Source organism: Crassostrea angulata, chromosome 9 (genome assembly GCF_025612915.1).
Source record: "Crassostrea angulata isolate pt1a10 chromosome 9, ASM2561291v2, whole genome shotgun sequence".
Lineage (NCBI taxonomy): Eukaryota > Metazoa > Mollusca > Bivalvia > Ostreida > Ostreidae > Magallana > Magallana angulata.
This window is the reverse complement of record NC_069119.1, coordinates 10785999-10807442: the sequence shown is the minus strand read 5'-3', so window position 1 is coordinate 10807442 and position 21444 is coordinate 10785999. Positions and strand designations below refer to the sequence as shown.

The following is a 21444-nucleotide window of genomic DNA, read 5'->3' as shown; positions in this document are numbered from 1 at the left end:
TAGAGAATAACCAAAGATATTGATATATAGACTTGTATCATAGTAATAAATTTGGAATAAAATATCATGACATAACGACTAGACTGAGTTAAAGTGAAGGTGATGCCATAAGCATGATCACTCGTCTAAAATAAAAAAAAAATATATTATTCAACTCACTGCAAGATTCCTTTTTTGAAAATGCTTCTTTCGTGTAGAACTAAACTCAGGATAATTACAGCAGAAATTTGTGATTTCTTGGATGAAAAACATGTACAGGAGAACGAGAAAAAAAATGACATCTAAGAGATTCATACAGCCCCTCACCATGTTTCGTGTGAAAAAGAAACAATATAAGGAAAGTTACCTTCCACAGAACCTACAATTCATTTATAGGAATCTGTTGAAGTTTCCGTGCACTAAGAAATTACCTTTTTATAAAGATTCAACATGTAAATATAAAGTTTAAGATAAATTAACCGTTCAACTTGGAATGATTTAACGCTATACATAGGGGCAAAAACATTGAACGTATCACGTTTCAGGTTATATTCAACCTTTGTTGAGCAAGTTTTTCGCAGTATTAAGTCAAACATCGCATATGAGAGAGAAACGAAAGGGTTCAATTTTGTTTCCACTGTACCATCTCGATACTACCGCTAACTCGTATATAATTTCGTTCAATTTTCGAACAATATTCTTAATCAACTTGCTCCGTGGTCCCCATCATCGTTCGAACCTTCGTTAATCGCGCCATATGGTCCTTCCAATCTGTTGGCGAACACGTAGGGGTAGCACTTAGTACTCATTCCAGTCTTCGACCAATAATCGTTTGACCTGCTTAAACGATACGGCGGCGGTGGCGTGACCGGTGAAGCGGTTCCCGATATCGTTATTGGAGTTGCCTGTACTGAACACTTCTTTACCTCTTCCCTTGTAATTATTTCGTCGTCGATGGGTCTAGGTCCAAGTTTGTCTCTATATACCGAGTTACTCTGGGTGAAAACTAATTTGTCTTCTTTTATTCTGGTGTCTATGTTGCGCTCTGCATACTGTTGTTGTATGGTATAAAGCTGTTTCCTTCCTTCGCGCATTTCTTCAGGAAGTTGCTGTGCAACACATACACTTGATTTGTTTTGCTTCAGAACTTTTATGGTTTTCATAACTGTATCCTTACTTTATCTGTCGGCAAAATGAATCAAATTAGGTCTGGGGAATTTTCTGCGTGAATCAAAGCTTCCCATTCTTGCAGTTTGTCGATCGGTAGACTATTCACAATAGTTTCGTCCATTCCCATGCCTTGTATAAATACATTTTTTAAAATCAATGATGGTTTCGCAGGATTGTTTTTTTCGGGAGACCTCTCTTCTGCTTTGTTTACTATAACATTGTTTTTCCCCGGTCTTGATTGTAATTCTAGGATCTGAGAATTTTGGGTGTTTACTTCGGATACTAGCCGAACGACGAAGTCTCTTAACATTGCCATCTCTTGTTCAATTTTTTTTTTCTGTTGAACCTCTGTAATTGTGTATAAAGTTTCATTTGCCTGTTCTTGTACAGAATTCAAATCTGTCATTTATTCCAACTTTTAATCTTATTGTTTTCGTTATCTCATATATGCGTCGTCCCTTGCTACCTAATCGTAGCATAAAATTAGCTTAAGTATTTTGAATGTTAGCGATGCTGTGTACACTAGTAAGTTACACTACGTTGTATGTTTGAGTTATGTTAACGTTGTTTACAATTTGCTGGACTGACGTAACACACTGAACTCAGAATTTAGAATTTCATCTATCAAAGTTTACAATGCTTCAGTAAGGCATTTTAAATAGGCCTGCATATAGCAGTTTTAAGGTGTCCCAGAGCAAAAATACAGCTGTAAAACAGTTTTTTTTCATATCAACTAAAAAAAATAGCTTGACCGGAAGTATTTCTTAAAATTTTTATATCATATACTGACAACGATGTCAATCATAATACTTGATGCATTTTTGTGACGTCATATGCATATCGTTGTCACGTGATGTGCGTTTCTAACATATCATATTGTCTGATTATATGGTATCGGCGCAGGTAATAAATGAAATTAAATCACAAACTTGTTTATTAAATGAAAACCACAGCTTGAAAAAGAACTATACTGGTGTATTGAACTAATGTAACCAAAAACGGGACACAAGCCTTGTTTACATGACAAAGAATTGAGTGCCCTGTATCTTGCTTATAACTTCACTACTGACTCTCCAATTTCATTTGTTCATTGAAATGCTTTTCTAAGGCATTGTGAAAAATAAAAACAGGAAAAAATTGACCAAAATTGTGACCATACCCTTTAAATTGAAGTGTGTTTACATACGTTTCGTAAGATTTTTCACACTATGTCCATTAGTTCTGTATTTTTTGGTAGAATTTCTCTGCTAGATAAAAATCACCGCCCTACATCTCCATTGACTTGTATATGTAGTATTTTTTGCTCCGTGATGTATTTCAAGCACATGCTGGATCCAGGTTCTGACATGGTGCTATCTGCACCCACACATTGACGATTCGGAAAAAGTATAACTATGCAGTTACTGAGGACATTTTACGTTACACAATACAGCTTAAACTTACAACGTTTAATTATTTATGGCTTCTAAAGTTTACTAACAGAAGTGTTTATTTTTTTAACGAAAAAAAACATATAGAAATACGAAAATAATTTTCAAGTTACGGACGTTAGTTGTGTTTTCTTTTCACGTTTCATATTTCGTCGATGTCTGATCACAAAGATTTTAAACTGAACATATAAAACTAATAAAAGCTGCCTATGAATCCGTAAAACTTTATACTCTCATAATAAATCCACATGATACAACAACAAATGCGATATTCTTATATGATTGATAAAGTGATTATTATAATTTCCATATTGTTTTTCGATCGAGTTTTTTTTTCAATTATGTTATATTCCTATTACATTTTTTTTAAACTGAAACAATAATTGTTTCGTTCTCATTTATAATTTTTTTTTACTTTAACAGTGTATTCATTTTTTGGTGAACAACTCTATAAGCTAGTTTTTGAAATCGATATCATTTTTCTTTAAAAAGAATGACGTTGTCGTCCAGCGCAAAAATCTTGCCATTGTAGTACCAGGCAGACTGGATTCGAGGGTCACCATTAAGATTGCGCAAAAGTTTTGCGTTGAAATATGTTAGGTGGTCATGCATGGTAAAACATTTTTTGAGTTTGTCATTCGATCGATTTTTAATGACCGCGATCTTGACCTCCGTGTTACGGAATTTGGCGATCACAGGGCGTGGTCCTTTCCCATCTCCCCCAGGAATCCGATGAATCGCAAGAACATCCGAGGGGTCAAGGTTCATTTTCACTGCCTCCTTGAGAATTGTACACAATTTACACCTGAGGTTTTCGTTTTTCTCCTCGGCCCAATTTAGAAATTTAATATTGGCTTTCTGCGAGTATTGTTGATTTTGATTGGCGAGTGTCATTGCTGATTGTGCCGCAGATTCGCATTGTTTGAGCTTGTCGTTGAGAGATCTCAGTTCACTGGCTTGGGATTTTTCTCTCAGAGTGTCGAAATCGAGATTAAAACCCTCAGATATTTCTTTTGTTTGTGTTTCGAACTCTTTACACTTTTCGTCGATTTTATTTTCAAACTCTTTCTTGACTTTGTTTTTGATACTTTCTTCAAAATCTTTTTTCATTTCATCGACAATTTCTTGTTTTATTTCACTTTTTTAATTCATTTTTCAATTCTAACAATATTTCCGAAACCAAGATCTTGGCATCCGATTTTTTCACCACGGACTCTCTTATTTCTGTCAGACTTTGCTGAATTTGATGAAGGTCTCTCTCTCTCTTATAACACAAGACTACTTGTCAGGTGGTATGAAAATGGTAGATGTTAGAAGTTTTATTACATCTCTCAAATGTACATGGATTAAAAGGTTAACTTGTTCACATAAACCATGGATGGATATTTTCTATGCTCTCAATGGAGATGATATTTTACAGAAATTGTATGATTTTGGAGATAGTTTTGTGTTTGATTGTTTGTTAAAAGAAAATAACGCCTTTTGGAAAGATGTTTTGATTGCTTCATGTTATATGAAATCTTTGACTTACTCTCCGAATTTTAAAAACAAATTTCATTATATTCCAGTGTGGTATAACTCTAATATAAAAGTTAACAACAAACCAGTGTTTTTTAAATCCTGGTATGAAAAGGGAGTAAAGGTTGTGCAAGATTTTTTTGATGATGATTGTAATCTTTTAGACTTTGGAGTTCTTAAAAACACATACAATCTATCTGACAGATGTGTGATGCAATACAATAGTATTGTTTCAGCTATTTCAAAATATTTGAAACCATTGTTCTTTAAAAAGACTTCCTAATCCATATGTACCTTTATTTTTTTAACCTCTCATATCTTCTGAAAAATGTTCAAAAATCTTTTATAATTTTTTGAATAAAAATTAGGCTATTCCAACCTCAATCAGCAAGTGGGAGGCAGAGCTTATGCCTTTATGGAGAAGACACAATATCAATGCAAGATGTTTTTAAAATTTGTTATAAAACCACTAGTGATTCTTCTGCCCAGTGGTTACAATTTCGAATCTTGTATAGAATTGTTCCTGTTTGAAAATACCTTAAGAAAATTAACATTAAAACTTCTGATTGTTGTGGTTTTTGTATGGAAATGTTGAAACAATAATACATGTTTTCATTGTTTGTGATAAAGTACAAACACTCTGGAGTGATTTAAGTCTACATTTATACAGAAAGACTTCTGAAAGAGTTGGTTTTAATGTTTCAAATGTTATTCTTGGTGAGCTACCATTGTCAAACACTAACAGGGTTATCAACTTCATAATTCTATATGTTAAACAATATATTTTTATATTCTTAATGCAAAATAAAATGCCAAATTTTCTTGGATTACTCAGTCATTTAAGATTAAAATATCATGTAGAAAAATATGCTGAAGCAAAGTAACCATTTACCACTAATATTGAAAAATGTATGTAAATATACTTGTGTGTGAGTGAGTATGCATGTGTATAAAATTTATAAAAACTGAATTGATTATTGTCAACATAAGTACTAGTATGTGTGGAACAACAACAATAAATTATATAAAAAAAAAAGAAAGACGTGTTCCATTTTAAAACTACTAGACTTTGACCCGTGCATGAACGATGTTTCAACTGGAAAAAGTATGTTCTCTGAAATCACATAAATTGAGACACAACTCAAATGTGACCTTCAATGCACAATTGCAAACAAAACAAATTGGTAAAAATTTAGTACAAACGTACACCCGTATTATTATTCTAAGTCTTCCAGTTATGATGAAATCTACCTGAAAATAAAAAGCAGTCATAACTCGTACGGTGGTGTAGATAAAGGCATCGAATAACAATGTTCACGAATTCAGCAGTGTACAAATAAAGTTGTCAAAAGACGTGAAAGAATATGTGGGTAGCGAAATGAAATGTTGATGCTTTGGACAAAAATCTTAATTTTTGGTAATTATAAAATATAATTTTGCATATATTTGTTATTTTTGTGCATATTGGCTTTTGTTCAGTTCTGTGAATGATTGAATTCCTAGTAGAATTTTGCAATTCAACTGCACATTTACGCAGAACGAGACTATGTAGAAAGCTGAATTAAGTGTTGATATTTGCCACAAAAATCATTAGCTTTTGTAATTTTAAAACTTAATTTCGCATATATTTCTTATTTTTTTGTGTACATGTGCTTTTGTTCAGTTCTGTGAATGATTGAATTACTAGTCATTCATACATAACAAGGTTTGATGAATCCGATACATTATTACATGAACCAAACAGAAATAATCATTTCAATGTTTAAGACATTTAGAAACCATTTTCATGATACTAAGTCTTATTTATACATGTCGAGACAGATACAACTCTGATGTAACCCCACATGCCTTATCGCAAACAAAACGAAAACAAAAATCCAGTACAAAAGAACGTCCGCTGGTTTGGTTTAGGACAGTCCTAGAACAAACAAGCGGGTGTACATTCATACTGGATTTTTGACATTTATTTATATGTTTTACAGACGAATGTTAAGATCGTTTTGGTCGATAACATAACTTTTGAACTCCATTTAATTAAAGACCTTCGATATTTAGAAAGTCAGTTTATCCTTGATTGAATCTCTTGAATCAATAAAGCTTTCGCTTTTAGATATGCTAAAAAATATTTTGTTTCACGTTCAATAAACAATAATATTCATAAAAAAACATATTTAACAATGTATAGTTACATGGTTTTGGATAGGTTAATGGATGATAATGTTGGTCATTGTATGATACATGTTGAATACTGGAGGATATATGATGGTTATTGGATGATACATGGCGGACGTGTTCCATTTTAAAACTACAAGACTTTGACCCGTGCGTGCAAGATGTTTCAACAAGAAAAAGTGTGTTCCCTGAAATCACATGAATTGTCCAGATATCATCATTTTATTATTTTAGGTATTTAGAAACCATTCCAAGATACCAAAGGTATATACTGAGGTTCAACTCAAATGTGACTTTCAGTGCATAATTGCAAACAAAACAAATTGTCAAAAATTTAGTAAGAAGTGTTCCAGTTATGATAACAATCTACCTCAAAATAGAAGCAATTCTAGATAATACAGTAGTGTAGATAAAGGCATCGAATAACATTGTTCACGTGTTCAGCAGTGTACGAATAAAGTTTTCAAAGGACGTGACATATCGATTTTTCTGAACCGTCTGTCTGAAGATTAAATCACCTCTTTTTGTTTGCAATTCAACTGCACATTTACGTAAAACGAGAATATGTGTGTGTTTACGCAAAACAAGACTATGTAGGTAGCTAAATAAAGAGTTGATGTTTGCAACAAAAAACATTAGTTTTTGTAATTATAAAATTTAATTGCGCATAAATTTCTTCTTTTTGTGTACATGTGCTATTGTTCAGTTCTATGAAAAATTGAATTACTAGTCATTCAAGCATAACATGAATTGATGAATCCAATACATTATCACATGAACTAAACAGAAATAATCATTTCATTGTTTAAGACATTTAGAAACCATTTTCATGATACTAAGTCTTATTTATACATGTCAAGACAGATACAACTCTGATGTAACCTCACATGCCTTATCGCAAACAAAACGAAAACAAACATTCAGTACAAAAGTACGTCCACTGGTTTGGTTTAGGACAGTCCTAGAACAAACAAGCGGGTGTACATTCATACTGGATTTTTGACATTTATTTATATGTTTTACAGACGAATGTTAAGATCGTTTTGGTCGATGACAATACTTTTGAACTCCATTTAATTAAAGACCTTCGATATTCAGAGAGTCAATTAATCCTTGATTGAATCTCTTGAATCAATAAGGCTTTTACTTTTAGATATGTTAAAAAATATTTTGTTTCACGTTCAATAAACAACAATATTCATAATAAACTTATCTAAAAATGTATGCTTACATGGTTTTGCATAGGTTAATGTATGATAAATGTTATTGGATGACACCTGTTGGTTATTGGATTATAAAAGTTGGTTATTAAAACAAACATGATAGTTATTGTATTATACAAGTTGGTTATTAGAGGATATATGATACATGGTGGTTGTTGGATGATACATGTTGAGTGATACATGTTGGTTATTGGATGATAAATGTCGGTTGTTTGATAATACATGTTGGTTATTGGATTATACAAGTTGGTTATTGGAGGATATATGATATATGATGGTAATTGGATTATACATGTTGGTTATTGGATAATACTATTTGGTTATTTGAGGAAACACGATGGTTATTGGATGGTAATTGTTGGTTATTAAATGATAAATGTTGGTTATTGGATTATACAAGGTCTTTATGGAGTAATCATATTGGTTATTAAAGGATACATGTTGGTGATTAGATGATGCATGTTGGTTTTTAGAGGATAAATGTTGGTTATAAGATGACTCATGTTCGATTCTCTGTTCAAAATGAGGGATGCTGTAGTATGTTTTATCCTTAGCTTTTAGCTGATTTTTTTTTTCACTTGTATGGCCAGTCAATGGTTTAAAGGTTTACTCATTTTGCCCAATGGTTTACCTTCGGGATTTACTACGGGTTTTCTCCGGGATTACTTTTGGAAATTTGTGTCTAGTTGGGGTTTACTTTGAGTGTATTCTGGATTTCTTCTGGGTTTACTCGTAGTTTGCTATAGGGGCTTTCTTTAAGCATTGAAATGTGAAGAAGGAACCCGTCTTTTGTCTAAGTATCTTTCTGCTTGTAATTCCCACTCCTTGTATATTCCAAATACACATGAAGCATTTGCCTGTCAAAATTCTACAGAGACCGAAACGTTGCTTTTTTTATTATGATGTCACTAATGTGCAATACTTGGAGAGATATTCACAAATCTTCATATTTACTGAAATATAAATATTAATCTCATGCCGAAATAAGAGCATTTGACATGAATTAACCACTTTCATGTTTAACAAACACATTTTTTAGTCTAAACAAACTCACATACTAAAATGGTGTCTGGTAACTGCCGTGGACAGTGTAAATTTTATCATTGTTTGGACAACAACGCTAGTTTTCGGAATATATATCTTTTTTCTTTAAAAACAATGACGTGTTTCATTTTTAAACTAAAATAACACGTTTTGGCGAGCTTTACAAAAGGTTCATTATTTAACATTTATATAAAGGAATAGATATTATTTTTCAGAAATAGAGAGAAATAACATGATGTTTGCATTGCTTCAAGTGTTCCTTATCTTCAATGCATTTGGACAACCAACGGATGCTTCGGTAAGAACAATTCTCTAAAAATACATTTATCTCAACATCATTAATTTTGTTAGAGTGCTGTAGTTTATTTATATATAGTACAGCGGTGTGGAAGGGCCAGATGAAAGAAATTAAAAAATGTTCGGACGTAAAAGTTATTTGTTTGGACGAACTACGATTTGTTCGGGCGAATTAGCAATTTGTACGGACGAATTAGCAATTTGTTCGGACAAATAAGTTTTTTTGTGTTAATAAGTTAAATTTTATAACAGAGAGAGAGAGAGAAAGAGAGAGAGAGAGAGAGAGAGAGCTTCCAACAACCTTTTAATTACCCATGAAAAATTCATCCAAAAAATATACAAATATCCTAATATAACTTATTCGTCCGAACAAATAGTTATAATTCTAGATGAATCCTTATTTGTCCGAACAAATATCTTAACCGTTTGAACAAATAGCTTATTTGTCCGAACAAATCCTAATTCATCCGAACAAATCTTAATTCGTCCGAACAAATAACTTATTCGTCCGAACAAATTGAAATAAATTCGTCCGAACAAATCGTAATTCGTCCTATCAAATAGCCAATTCGTCCGAACAAATCGTAATTTGTCCGATCAAATAACTTATTCGCCCGAACATGTCCTAATGTGTTTTAAAAAAATAAGATTATTTTTTGTATCAGGCCCTTCCACGCCGCCGTACAGTAGTTCATTAACATTTGTCTTTCATTAGAAAACGTTCCTATCTTAAATGTATATGACGATGTATTAGACCGAGAAAAAAAATCTGCACAGCGAATTTATGACATTTGAAATGCCAATAACAAAACAGGTGAACATGATCAAAGTCAATAAAAGGAGAAAAACATGAAATTATTTGATGAAATATATTGGTTTCAATGCAAGAGAAATGTATTTAATTAATCATTGTTGAAATCCTTGTAGATACTATTAGACTTTCACCTTGTACATAGTTTGGTCATTTTGCAAACTCAATCTTGACTCATGCATTGTGCCATATAAAAGCTGACAAAATATGTTTACATCAAACAAGTGTTAACGTTTATAAACCTACGTGTAGGAAGGATTGAAATATATAGTACGAAACATGTATATGATAATAATAATATTTACTAATATATGTATGTCTAAACGATGGACTTTTTAAACATAATCTTTAATTTTGAGTTCAAAGGAGAATTTTCTCGTATTTTTAAAATCTAGAATGCTAGAACTTCTTACCGATTTGAAGTATACCCAGTGGACAAATGCCCCATGAACATAAGTGAGTTTGAAGAGGCAGCGATAAGAATGAATTGTCCCCGAGACACGCGATACCTGTGTGCTCCAGATAGAAACTTGTCCAATCTTATAGAATTCTGTACAGACATCAAAAGATCTCTGTTAGGACCAGGTATGTTTTATTGTACTTTGATAAGTTATAATAGGTACAGTTTATATTTTGCCCTGTTTTGTAATGATTTTTAAAAATATAACCCCCCCCCCCCAAAAAAAAATGTATAATTTATTTACAGAAGACCTAGAAATCAAGAATCTAAATATAGAAACTTGATCAGACTTTCACAATAATTGTAATTATGACGTCTTAAACATGGTATTTTCCCACAATTTTCTTTAAACTGTGCAGGAGTCATCCACAGCCGTCGCCATCGATGAATCTAACATTTTAACTTTATCATGTAATATCACTAAAATATGATCGTTTTGTTGTGGGCAACGACTGTGGACACATTTTCCTACTAAGAATAAAAGTGCAACTTTAAATTAAAACTATTTACGATTGAGGGACCGTAATCTTTATAATATTCTATTTCATTTAAAACCATTCTACTTTACTGGAATGATCAAATTAAATTAAACTGACAGATAAATGTGTACGACTGGAGGGAACTGGTTACCTGAATCATTATGATTGCAGTGAATTCAGCAGTGGTTGTCCATCTACGGCTTATTACGACGATGCGATTTATAAGTGTAAGTTATATTCAGTTTGGGTTTTTTTTTATCAATGACAATTTGTTTTCGTTTTTTTTCTCACATTACCTTACATACGTATCACTGGGTAGACTTGCTGTTAAATGTAAAAAAAAAAAAGTATTCTACATATATTCAATCTATGAGTCATATTCAAGTTTCTAGCTAATATTTTTTTTTTTATGCATAAGTTCCCATATAACTTAATTGTTTAAGGGGAATGTGTAGTCATCTTGTACATTTGAGCACACAAATGTACACATTTCTTGAACTGGCTTGTTTGTTTCTGCCCCAAACTGACTAAACTGTTGTCAAAAGATAAAAATTAAATAAATGTGACGTTCTAAATGTTTTTTGTTATGCAAATTCCGCATCAAAGAACAGAATAATGCCTATTCTTCCACTTAGAACTGCGCACATGAAGACCTAAATTTTAGATTTGAAAATTTAGACATTGTTAAAAGCGGTTATTTGTGTTCATTTTACAACCTTATATTGAGAAAAAAAAGGTCTAAGCTTGCTTTTTAAGTTGTAGGTTTGTCTCACAACAGGATAATTTATCCCTAAAATGGGTCTTAGAACTATCACGAGATATTTTCAATTAATATATTCATTAAAAAAGTACATTTTTCATTTAAGGACGTTGGATCCTGCTATCAAAAGTCTTAAAGTTTTTTTCTGAAGTATTTTATAAAAATCTACACAAATAGCTTTACCAAAATTCAAAACAAAATGTTGGGGTCTATATGCTTTATTTGGCACTGCAGTGTATTTAATATGACCTTTCTGCACTGAAAGTACAGATTGCACATAAATCGCTTTTCCCTTTATATTTTATTATCGGAATGAACCATGACATTAAATACAAATTCATACTATTTAGAATAAATTGAATTAAAATTATCATAAAGAAAAATGTTACAATTTCTTCACCTAATTAATATTTTGACCTTTTTGGACTGATAAAACGCTATTTTTATCCATTGCCATTCAACATGTAATGAAATTATTTGAAAGTCTCAAACCTTTTTTTCAAATAATGATTCAACTGTCAGAAAAAATCTTAAAATTTCAGAAAAAAAAACAAAAGGTGTGGGTCTATTAAGCAAAATTTGAGATATGGCATGAAATAAGCAAAATATTGGGATTCATTTTTCCTTGAATATTATGAAATATCAGTTAAATTTCTCTATATGTGTTGATAGAAATATTGAAAAATTGTAAAATTATGTTTTTTGTAACAAAATGAAAATATCCTAACGCACAAACTATCTGGAAATTTTGTTTGCACTGAAAATAAGGAAGCTTAAGTTTCGGTACTCTAAAACAACTGAGTTATGAAAAATGTTCAATTATTTTTTAAAAGCGTTCCGCCACAAAATATAGTCCAACACTAAACTCTGTAAAATATGTAATTTTTCCATTTCTATTTTATCTAAGACAGTTTTATTGGCATTATAAAATTTGAATTTATCAGTAGAATCATTATATGATGCATAATTTCTAGAACAGAGGTGACCTAAAATGGCTACCCAAAAACAGAAGAACGAACCTCTTTAAGACGATTAACTTTTTTCCCCTAAGATAGTTCAGAGAAAAAAGAAGTGTTATTCATACTTATAAAACTTTTAAAAGTCCTAGAAATCGGTATAGAGATGTTTGTTACATTCAACAAAGATTAGTTTAAATTGACATCATTTTTGTTTTTTTCAATGAAAATATAACGTCAATTCACCTCCATAGACACAGGAGTTTTAAGTATAGATTGGATTTTTCTTCAAAAATAGATCCAATGCCGATGAAAATAAGGCAACTTATTTTGAGGCAAAGTTACTTTAAATTATGCAAGATTCATTTTTTTTTCAACAAATGGTTGCTGAAAGAACTAATGAACCCCTTTTTATTTTTGTTTTATTTTTTAAAGCTTTCTAAATACAATTGCAGTTGGGCAATTCAACAGCTGTTCTTAGTGATTAAATTGGCATTGTTTCGTTCTTTTCTGCGTAATTTGCATTCAAAACAACATGTAGAACCTCATATTTATTGCTTTTTTATCTTTTGACAACAGTAATGGATCGTTAGGGGAGAAGCAAGCAAATTCACGAAATGCTTACATTTTTATTCTCAAATGTATAAGATGGCCGCATACCCCCTCAAGATAAATTGCTACACCAACCTGTTATGTTATGGATCATTAGACTCTCATTTCTCAACTAAAGGAATGATTTCTGTTGCTGTCGTACCAACGATATATTTTGGATCAATATAGAATCTTCTTAAGGACGTTGTTTACACATAGTTTGAGTTCTCAAATTCGGATTGTTATAAACTTTTAAGTTCAATGTCATGAGTAAAATTTGTTCTAAATACTAAAATTATTTATGATATGAATTATTATTTACAAACCATTCGATATTTTTACTATATTATGGAATTAGGCTTAAACAAAGGTGGACTTTTAGCAAAACAGAGGAAATTCGGACTAAAATTTTCGGATTTTGTTTTCACTGAAATATTTTGGTAGTACTGTATTATTCAAAGTTAAGATTATATTTGTTAGTCAACATAAATTTACATGTCTTATGTTGTTTTTATCTCACTTTTTCGTTTAGATATTTGAATGGCACCCACTACAAAAATATTGAAAAATGCTTAAAAATGATAAAAGACACCATATCTCCAAATTTTGATCATTGACCTTATATAACTTTTATGCCTGCAGAGTAAGGTCAATATACCTAGATTAATGCTATAAATGTTTTAGGATTATCATCATACATTTTTTTGTAAAATTGAATCAAAAAAGGGTAGGAATTTGAAAAATGATAGAGGAAATTCGGACTGGAATATTCATAAGAAATGTGAATGAAAACTAAATGCTTTGTGTCTGTTTAGTGTCACTGCCATTCATAAACTGTATTTCGTTTTTAAAAGATACTTTCTAAACAATTATATTTCAAAGGAAAATTGATATAGTTAAGCAACCCGAATATTTTTGCAAAATTGTGATACATTCTAACTTTTTACATATGTAAGATTTTTTTTTTTTTTTTTTTTAAACCTTTTATTGTCCCATCACTTAATATAAAGCAATATATTTGGTGCCAGGGTTGGGGCCCTGGGATCACCAAGTACTAAGTTACATACAGTTATATATAAATATATAAACTTGTACACTTTCGTGAGAGGTTTTTCTCTTTAACATTTATACATCATTCATCCAAACACATGCATATGAAAATATGTAGACAACTATAATTTTACGTTAATCTTGCTTTTGCAATAGATAATTGTATTACATCATCTGTAACTGCATAAAAAATAATGATCCTTTTTCTTAAAACATTATCAGGTTCCATCGCTTGTTAAAACTTTCCATGTCACCATTTTTTTTATAAATATGTTTCTCACATTGAAAGTAATAAACAATTTCCTCTTTAACCCTTTCAAATGAGGGTTTACAATTCTTGCTCCTACTTCTATAAATATGTTTTTTAATTATGCATATTATTAAATTAAATATATTGTAATACTTATAGTATTTTCCTAACAAAACATCAACTTTGTTTAGAGATATATCTATTCCAAACTGTTCTTTGAACCAAATCAATGCATTTTCCCAAATATTTTCAACAAATTCACATTCCCAGAAAAGATGACACAGTGTTTCTGGATATATCTTACAAAAACTACATAAATTTGTATTGGTAATGCCAATTTTACATAAGAATGTATTCGTTGCTAAGATTCTATGTATAATTCTATAATTGAACCATCTTAATTGTATATCATTGGTTATCTTAAAAAACAAAATATTTTGTTTTTTCCACCAAGAGTTGTCAACATTTAAGTTTAAAATATTTTCCCATTTGATTTCACTTTTTGGCTTTCTGTACTTCTGATTAATAAAAACATCATAGAAATCTCTACCACCTTGTTTGCTTTTTGTAATCAATTGTAAGAATTTTGGGAAAAAAGGTTGACTTCTTTGAATATTATCATAGTCATAATTCAAATGTAATTTTCTAATACAATCAATTACTCCAAAAAATAATGTAAATGGTGTTTTTAAATCAAATTTTGTACAAAATTCATGATATCCTAGCAAGGTTCCGTCCGTATTGTAAAAATCAAAAACAAACTGAATACCCTTTTTTAACCATGATCTATAACAGACACTTTTGCTGTTTATACATATATCTTGATTATACCATACTGGACTTAAAACAGATGTCAGATTATCAATGCATAGCCTTAAGTCTGATAAAGCTAAGAAAACATCAATCCAAAAAGCATTCTTGACATCTTTCTTAAACTTTCTATAAAAATCTACACCATATATAGCTAGATAACTTATATCTGGAATTAAATCCTTTATTAAATGCTTCCATTGTGAACTACAGGAATTATCAAAATATCTGCGAATCCATGTGATTTTTAAACTTTTACAAAAAGAGTCAAGACATGTCATTCTCATGCCGCTGTATTCATAACTTTGGCATATAATGTTTTTAGCTACCCTTGCTGTTTTGTTATTCCATATATAATTAAACAATAAGTTCTCAATTTCTTTGAGTTTTTCTTTAGGTGGGCTTGGTAGCGTCATCAATAAATGACTGAATTTGGGTATAAGCAAAGTCTTTACTACTGTTATGCGGCCTGCAGTAGTTAAAATCCTTCTTGACCATGATGATATTAATTTCTTAACTAATTCAATTTTTGGCAAAAAATTTAAATCAAACATAGTATTTGTATCTAAGTCTATGCAATATGTAACACCTAAGACTGTAAATGGTTCCTGTGACCACATTAGGTTTTTGTATTTTTCACATAAATCATTGCCAGTATAAGCAGTAGATCCAATCTTTATACATTGTGTTTTATCATAGTTTGGTTTCAATCCAGAAAATTTGGAATACTGGTTGACTAAAGATAAAGTTGACCTGATGGAGTCCTCTGACCCATCCATGAATAAGACAGTGTCATCAGCATATTGTAATAATTTGTATTCCTTATCTTCAATAACAATTCCCTTAATTAGATTATTATTTCTAATCATTATACCCATTATTTCTGCGCAAAGTAAGAACAAGTATGGTGAAATTGGGTCCCCTTGTCTACAACCTCGTCCCATATGAAAAAAATCAGAAAAAATACCATTTTGAATAACACATAATTTAGGCTCTTTAAACAAAATCTTTATCCACTTTATAAAATTTTCACCAAAGTTAAAAAAATGCAATACTTTGTAAATAAATTTCCAAGAGATAGAATCAAATGCTTTTTCAAAATCGACCAGAAGAATAAGACCAGGATTATTATATTCCTTACAATAGTGCATAATGTCATACAATAATCTAGAGTTTTCTCCTATGTATCTACCAGCAAGAAAGCCCTTTTGATTTTCATGAATTATTTTCGTTAAAGTTGGTTTCATTCGATTCGCCAAGACACTAGAAAGCAGTTTATATGTAATATTCAATAAGGTGATTGGTCGCCAGTTTTTTAGAGATTCCCTTGGCTTATTGCCTTTTGGGAGAATAGATATAATTCCTAGCTTTTGATTATAAGATAACTGTCCCATTTCATAACTATAATTAAAAGATTTGAGAATATAAGAATCAATATCCCTCCAAAAGAATTTAAAAAATTCTGCAGTAAAGCCATCTGTTCCAGGTGTTTTGTCATTCTTAAAATTTTTGAGGGCTTGAAGCACCTCTTGTTTTGTAATTTCTGCATCTAAAATTTCTTTTATTTTATTATTTATTTTAGGGACCTCTACGTTTTGTAGTAAATCTTTTAGGTTTACATCATCAAGATCTTGATCTTTATTTGCATACAGTTGTTTATAAAACTTTTTTACTTCTTGTAATATTTCTTCTTGTTTATTTATATGTTTACCCTCGATATCCAATTTGCTAATATTTTTGTTAACATAATTTCGTTTTTCTAAAGCACAAAAATATTTTGTAGGTTTTTCTCCATCTTCTATCCACGTACAATGACTTCTTAGCAAAAGCCCCTTTAGTTCATATTTTCTTATTTCTTCCAGATCTCTCTCAAGGTCGTTTATCATATCTAAATATAGTGGCAAATGGTTATCAGAATACATATCATGTAAAATTTTTAAATTATTACTTATATTTACTTTATGTTCTCTCCTTTCTCGTGTTAATTTTGACGACATTTGTATTGCCATATCCCTTATTTTCATCAATAAAACATCTAAAAATAAGTTGTCTGGAATTTCCAGTGTTGATTCATTAATACGGTATTCATTATCAGTTTCTTTAATAATTTTTTTAACATTTGTTACAAAGTCTTTATTCTTGAGTAGTGAATTATTAAAACGCCAGAATCCCTTTCCCTTTTTAAAGTCATTTATAGTGATGTCTAATTCAATAATAGAATGGTCAGTCCTATAACCGGGTAGTATGTGTACATTATCAATAATTGATAGGAGTTCCTCTGACACAAGGAAAAAGTCAAGTCGAGCTTGCTTTACAGGATTTTTTCTACTCCATGTATATTTTCTAACATTTGGGTTTTTGATTCTCCAGGGATCTACTAGATTGAACTTTGATTTTAGTTTTTCTATTTCAATTTTATTTTTTGGATTATTTTCTCTTAGATAATTAAAACAATCTAATTGGTAATCTTGCACAACATTCCAATCCCCACACATAATTATAAAGTCAGTATCAAAAAAGTCATTTATTTTATCACTCAACTCAGAATAAAAATTAGGATTATCCCTATTGGGCCCGTATAAATTGACTAGCGTAATTGAGTACTTGTTATCTATCATTATATTTGATATAATGAAATTTCCTTCATTATTGCTAAAAACTTTTAAAATATTTATTTCATTTGTGTTATTAAATAAGGTTAATGTTCCTCTTGCATCCGATTTACCCGGGCTTATAAGCATCTCATTACCCCATTGAGCATAAACTGAGTTTTTATCTAATTCCGTACAGTGAGTGTCTTGTAAACAATAGATGGATGATTTATGACTTCTCAAATAGTTAAGAACATCTTTTCTTTTCATGGGATCATGTAACCCTCTGCAGTTTACAGAAGCTATTTTACACTTAGTCATTGATAAATTGTAAACTGTATTGCAAGTAAGCACCTATGCATGATACATTCACTCAACCCTTTCACACATGCGTCAAAAAAGACAAATACTTCCTGTATGGTAATGTAACAAAACATGTCATGGAAAACTATATAATGTACAGATTTGGGTCTCGCTAATTTAAAGTATGTTATGAAATTCTAATTAAGATAGTAAACCTTATCTTAAATACATTGAAATGAGAAAACCATGTAATTACTTATATAAACTCATACACAGGGGGACAGAAAAAAAAAAAAAAAAAAAAAAAAAAAACAAAAAAAAAAAAAAACAAATGTAAGTCCCCATGCGTCGTTACTACATATCAAAGGGTATGTCACCTTTATTTTAAGCAAACTTCAGGGCACAGAAAAAAATAATAACAAGTGTAAGTCCCTATGTTTAGTTACATTATACTACATATCAAAGAGAATACCTGTAAATCTTAGTTTAATAACCAATACCTTGGGACTTGTAAACTGTGTAATTGCTTATATAAACTCATACACGGGGGACAGAAAAAAAACACAAGTGTAAGTCCCTATGCGTCATTACTACATATCAAAATGTATACCTGTAACCATTATTTTAAACAATCATACTTCGGGGCACAGGAAAAAACAAATGTAAGTCCCTATGTCTTGTTTCATACTACATATCACATCCATGAACACCGGAATATTACATCTGTAAATTCATTCTTTGAGGCACAGGACAAAGAGTATACATCGTTATAATGAATAACGCACTTGCAAAAGATTTCTTCTCTGAAATTATTTGGTATTCTCTACTCACATCCATGAACACCGAAATATTACATCACAAAATTATCACGTTTTGCGTAACTAAACAGAAGCCTTGTATGTGAGCCATTCTTTTCCATCTCTTGGACGATATTCCAGAATAACATCATCTTTTGTTTCACGGATTCTGGTCTTCCTTCCCGATTTCCTGAGTTCATATGCCTTTCGAGCCAATTCCCCCCTCTTCTTCTTCAAATGCACCGGTAGATCTGTTCGAACAGCGTAGCCCTTTGGTAAGGTTTTGAATCTTGCTAGGTTTAAGATCATATTTCGGTCCTCCATGCGGACAAATTTCACTATAACAGCCTCTGGTGCATCTGGTTTGTAGGTAATGTAAGATTTTGTTGTGGTTCAGTTTAATTACTATTAGAATTGTTCTGATTTTAAGATTCTTCTATTTTTTTTTTTTTACTTTTCTGTTTCAATTTTTCGCTAAAATATGGTTGTACAGCAATTGTTAATGCGAGTAAAAGTTTATTTTCAGTTTTATCTTTAGATTAAAAAAAATATTTTAAACTCCTGTTTTTCATATTCACAGTTTTTTTTTACAAAAATACCATAACATTTATAAAGCTGTCTTTGATTTTTGTATTGTGCATTCATTGATACCAAGTTTTAAGCTCTAAGATATCCCGTTTGCAGTAAAATTTATTATTTAGGTTTCTATTAAGATATACAATCATATAAAAACAGGAACTTGATATTGTTGACAATTTTGTAAAATTATTTCTCAAAGGTAATTATGCATCGATCCATCAAATGATGCATTTGTGTTTCGAGCCACTTTAAATCTTTTCAACAAAATAATGAACTTTTATTTACTAAATGACGGTTAATAGCTAAATATTTACAGTTAAAATGAATTTTAAAGTAGATCTAAATGGTAATTTGATGACACCCAGCCTTTTAGATAGTTTTGACATAATGGGTATCGTCTTTATTCGCTATCAATTTTCATAGTTTGCCTACGATATAAATGTGCTAAAATTAAATAACTGTTAGTTATATAAATACACAATGTATCAAATTTGTTTTATTTTTCAAAAACAATGCCTAATTTTGTTTCCGTATTTACAGATCCAGCATGTTTATCCATCAGCAGAAATTTAAACTGCTTCGTTGCTGATACAAATTGCACAAAAAGGTCAACATATTTATATCATTCTAGTTGCTCTAATCACAGATTAAATTTTAACACTTTGCAAGTTGACAAAATACAATATTACATTTTGGTACATCATGCCGAATAATTGGCATGTTTTTGATTGAAATATTAAATCATGCTGCTTATAGTGACGTCATATCGATCAGAGGAATTTTTACTCAGTCGATTGCTTAGAGTTGCCTTATCAAACCCGCGTTGTAACTTATTTCGCTAGCCAAGGTCTTTCGGTCCACTCGGCTGCCCATTATATAGGAAACAAAATGAACAGAAAAAACCCTTGGGTAACAAAGATAGTTGTAACAGGCAGGCATTTGAATTTGTTTTCCCTTGGACTGAAATGTCACATTTTCATTCGTTTAAACGTAGCACGTGATTGCCTCATATATCTCTTTATTTGTTCTGTGAGAAATAATATTAGGCAATATGGCTGTCATCGGTCGACGCTTCGCTTACTCATTTTGACATTTCATAGTATTTAATACATAAACCGCATGCCGTAAGTTCTTAAAGTATTTGGAGTAGTTGCCCATTGAAATTCTTTAAAATTAGAGTAGTTGCCCTTAGAATATTGACGTCACATTGTTTGTCTGGAGCAGAACAAAATGGCAGCGTCGAAATTTGCTCAAATCTCTGCAGAGGAAAGGGAGAAAACATTTAAAATTGAATAGCAACAAAACATTGTAAATAAACATGGGTGAAGCAAGGATTTTTAAAGAATATTTGAAAGGTGAGATTGAAAATTTTGAAGAGTTTAAATGAGTTAAATTGGACGAGATTTTAGGCATCTTGTACATGGCTTTACGTAGATCATTGCTATTTGTGAATAAATATGTCGCTTGATAGTCCTCGGGAAAACAAAATACTTATAAGGTTAGTTACTGACTCAGTACGGAAATATATTGGGTTGATCAATCTCATAGACGGCTTGGCTTCGCCTCGCCATCTATGAGATTGGTCAACCCAATATATTTCCGTAGTGAGTCAGTAACTAACCTAATAAGTAATAGTATGATCTACTTCAAAATCTTCGAAATAATTGTTTGGAGTAATTTTTGTACGTTTAAAGAACCAGGTAATGTATAAAGAAAAATGTATCTCTATAAATTTTACAACATTAATGTTAACAAAAATATATCAGTACTCAATAATTTTATCATGTCAGAGTTCCTAGAGAGTTATTTTTGTAACTTTTAAAACAGATTGATTGTAAAAATATTTTGTCTCAAATCTAGCTATGAGCATTAGGTTGTCCAAGAACCATATCAAAATTTATGTATTCGGTTTTGATGGGTTTTTTTTCCAATTACATAACTGTACTGGAATACTGTATAGTTAACGTAAATCCTTAAAGTCAAGTAACACTTTTAAAATTTCATAAATCCATAAATGTGTGTGACTCAATAGGTGAGGCTTGTGTCGGTGGATGTAAATAAATAAATAAATATATATATATATATATATATATATATATATATATATATATATATATATATATATATATATATATGGGTTGTCCATTATTCATTGTAGACCATGGAATACCAAG

At 30.8% G+C, this 21444-nt stretch overlaps 2 protein-coding genes across 2 annotated transcripts; one reads left to right on the top strand and one right to left on the bottom strand.

The window, feature by feature from the left end:
- Window positions 1–683: 683 nt before the first annotated feature.
- On the bottom strand, window positions 684–1073 carry LOC128163344 (uncharacterized). Its single transcript, XM_052826916.1, has one exon. It carries the CDS (start codon window positions 1071–1073, stop codon window positions 684–686), a length of 390 nt encoding a protein of 129 aa, XP_052682876.1.
- A 7684-nt stretch (window positions 1074–8757) lies between these two features.
- Window positions 8758–21306, top strand: LOC128163341 (uncharacterized). The gene is made up of 5 exons (XM_052826914.1): window positions 8758–8834; window positions 10040–10229; window positions 10703–10810; window positions 19811–19877; window positions 21303–21306. Exons 1-5 carry the CDS (start codon window positions 8769–8771, stop codon window positions 21304–21306), a joined length of 435 nt encoding a protein of 144 aa, XP_052682874.1. The 5' UTR covers window positions 8758–8768.
- The last annotated feature ends 138 nt before the right edge of the window (window positions 21307–21444 follow it).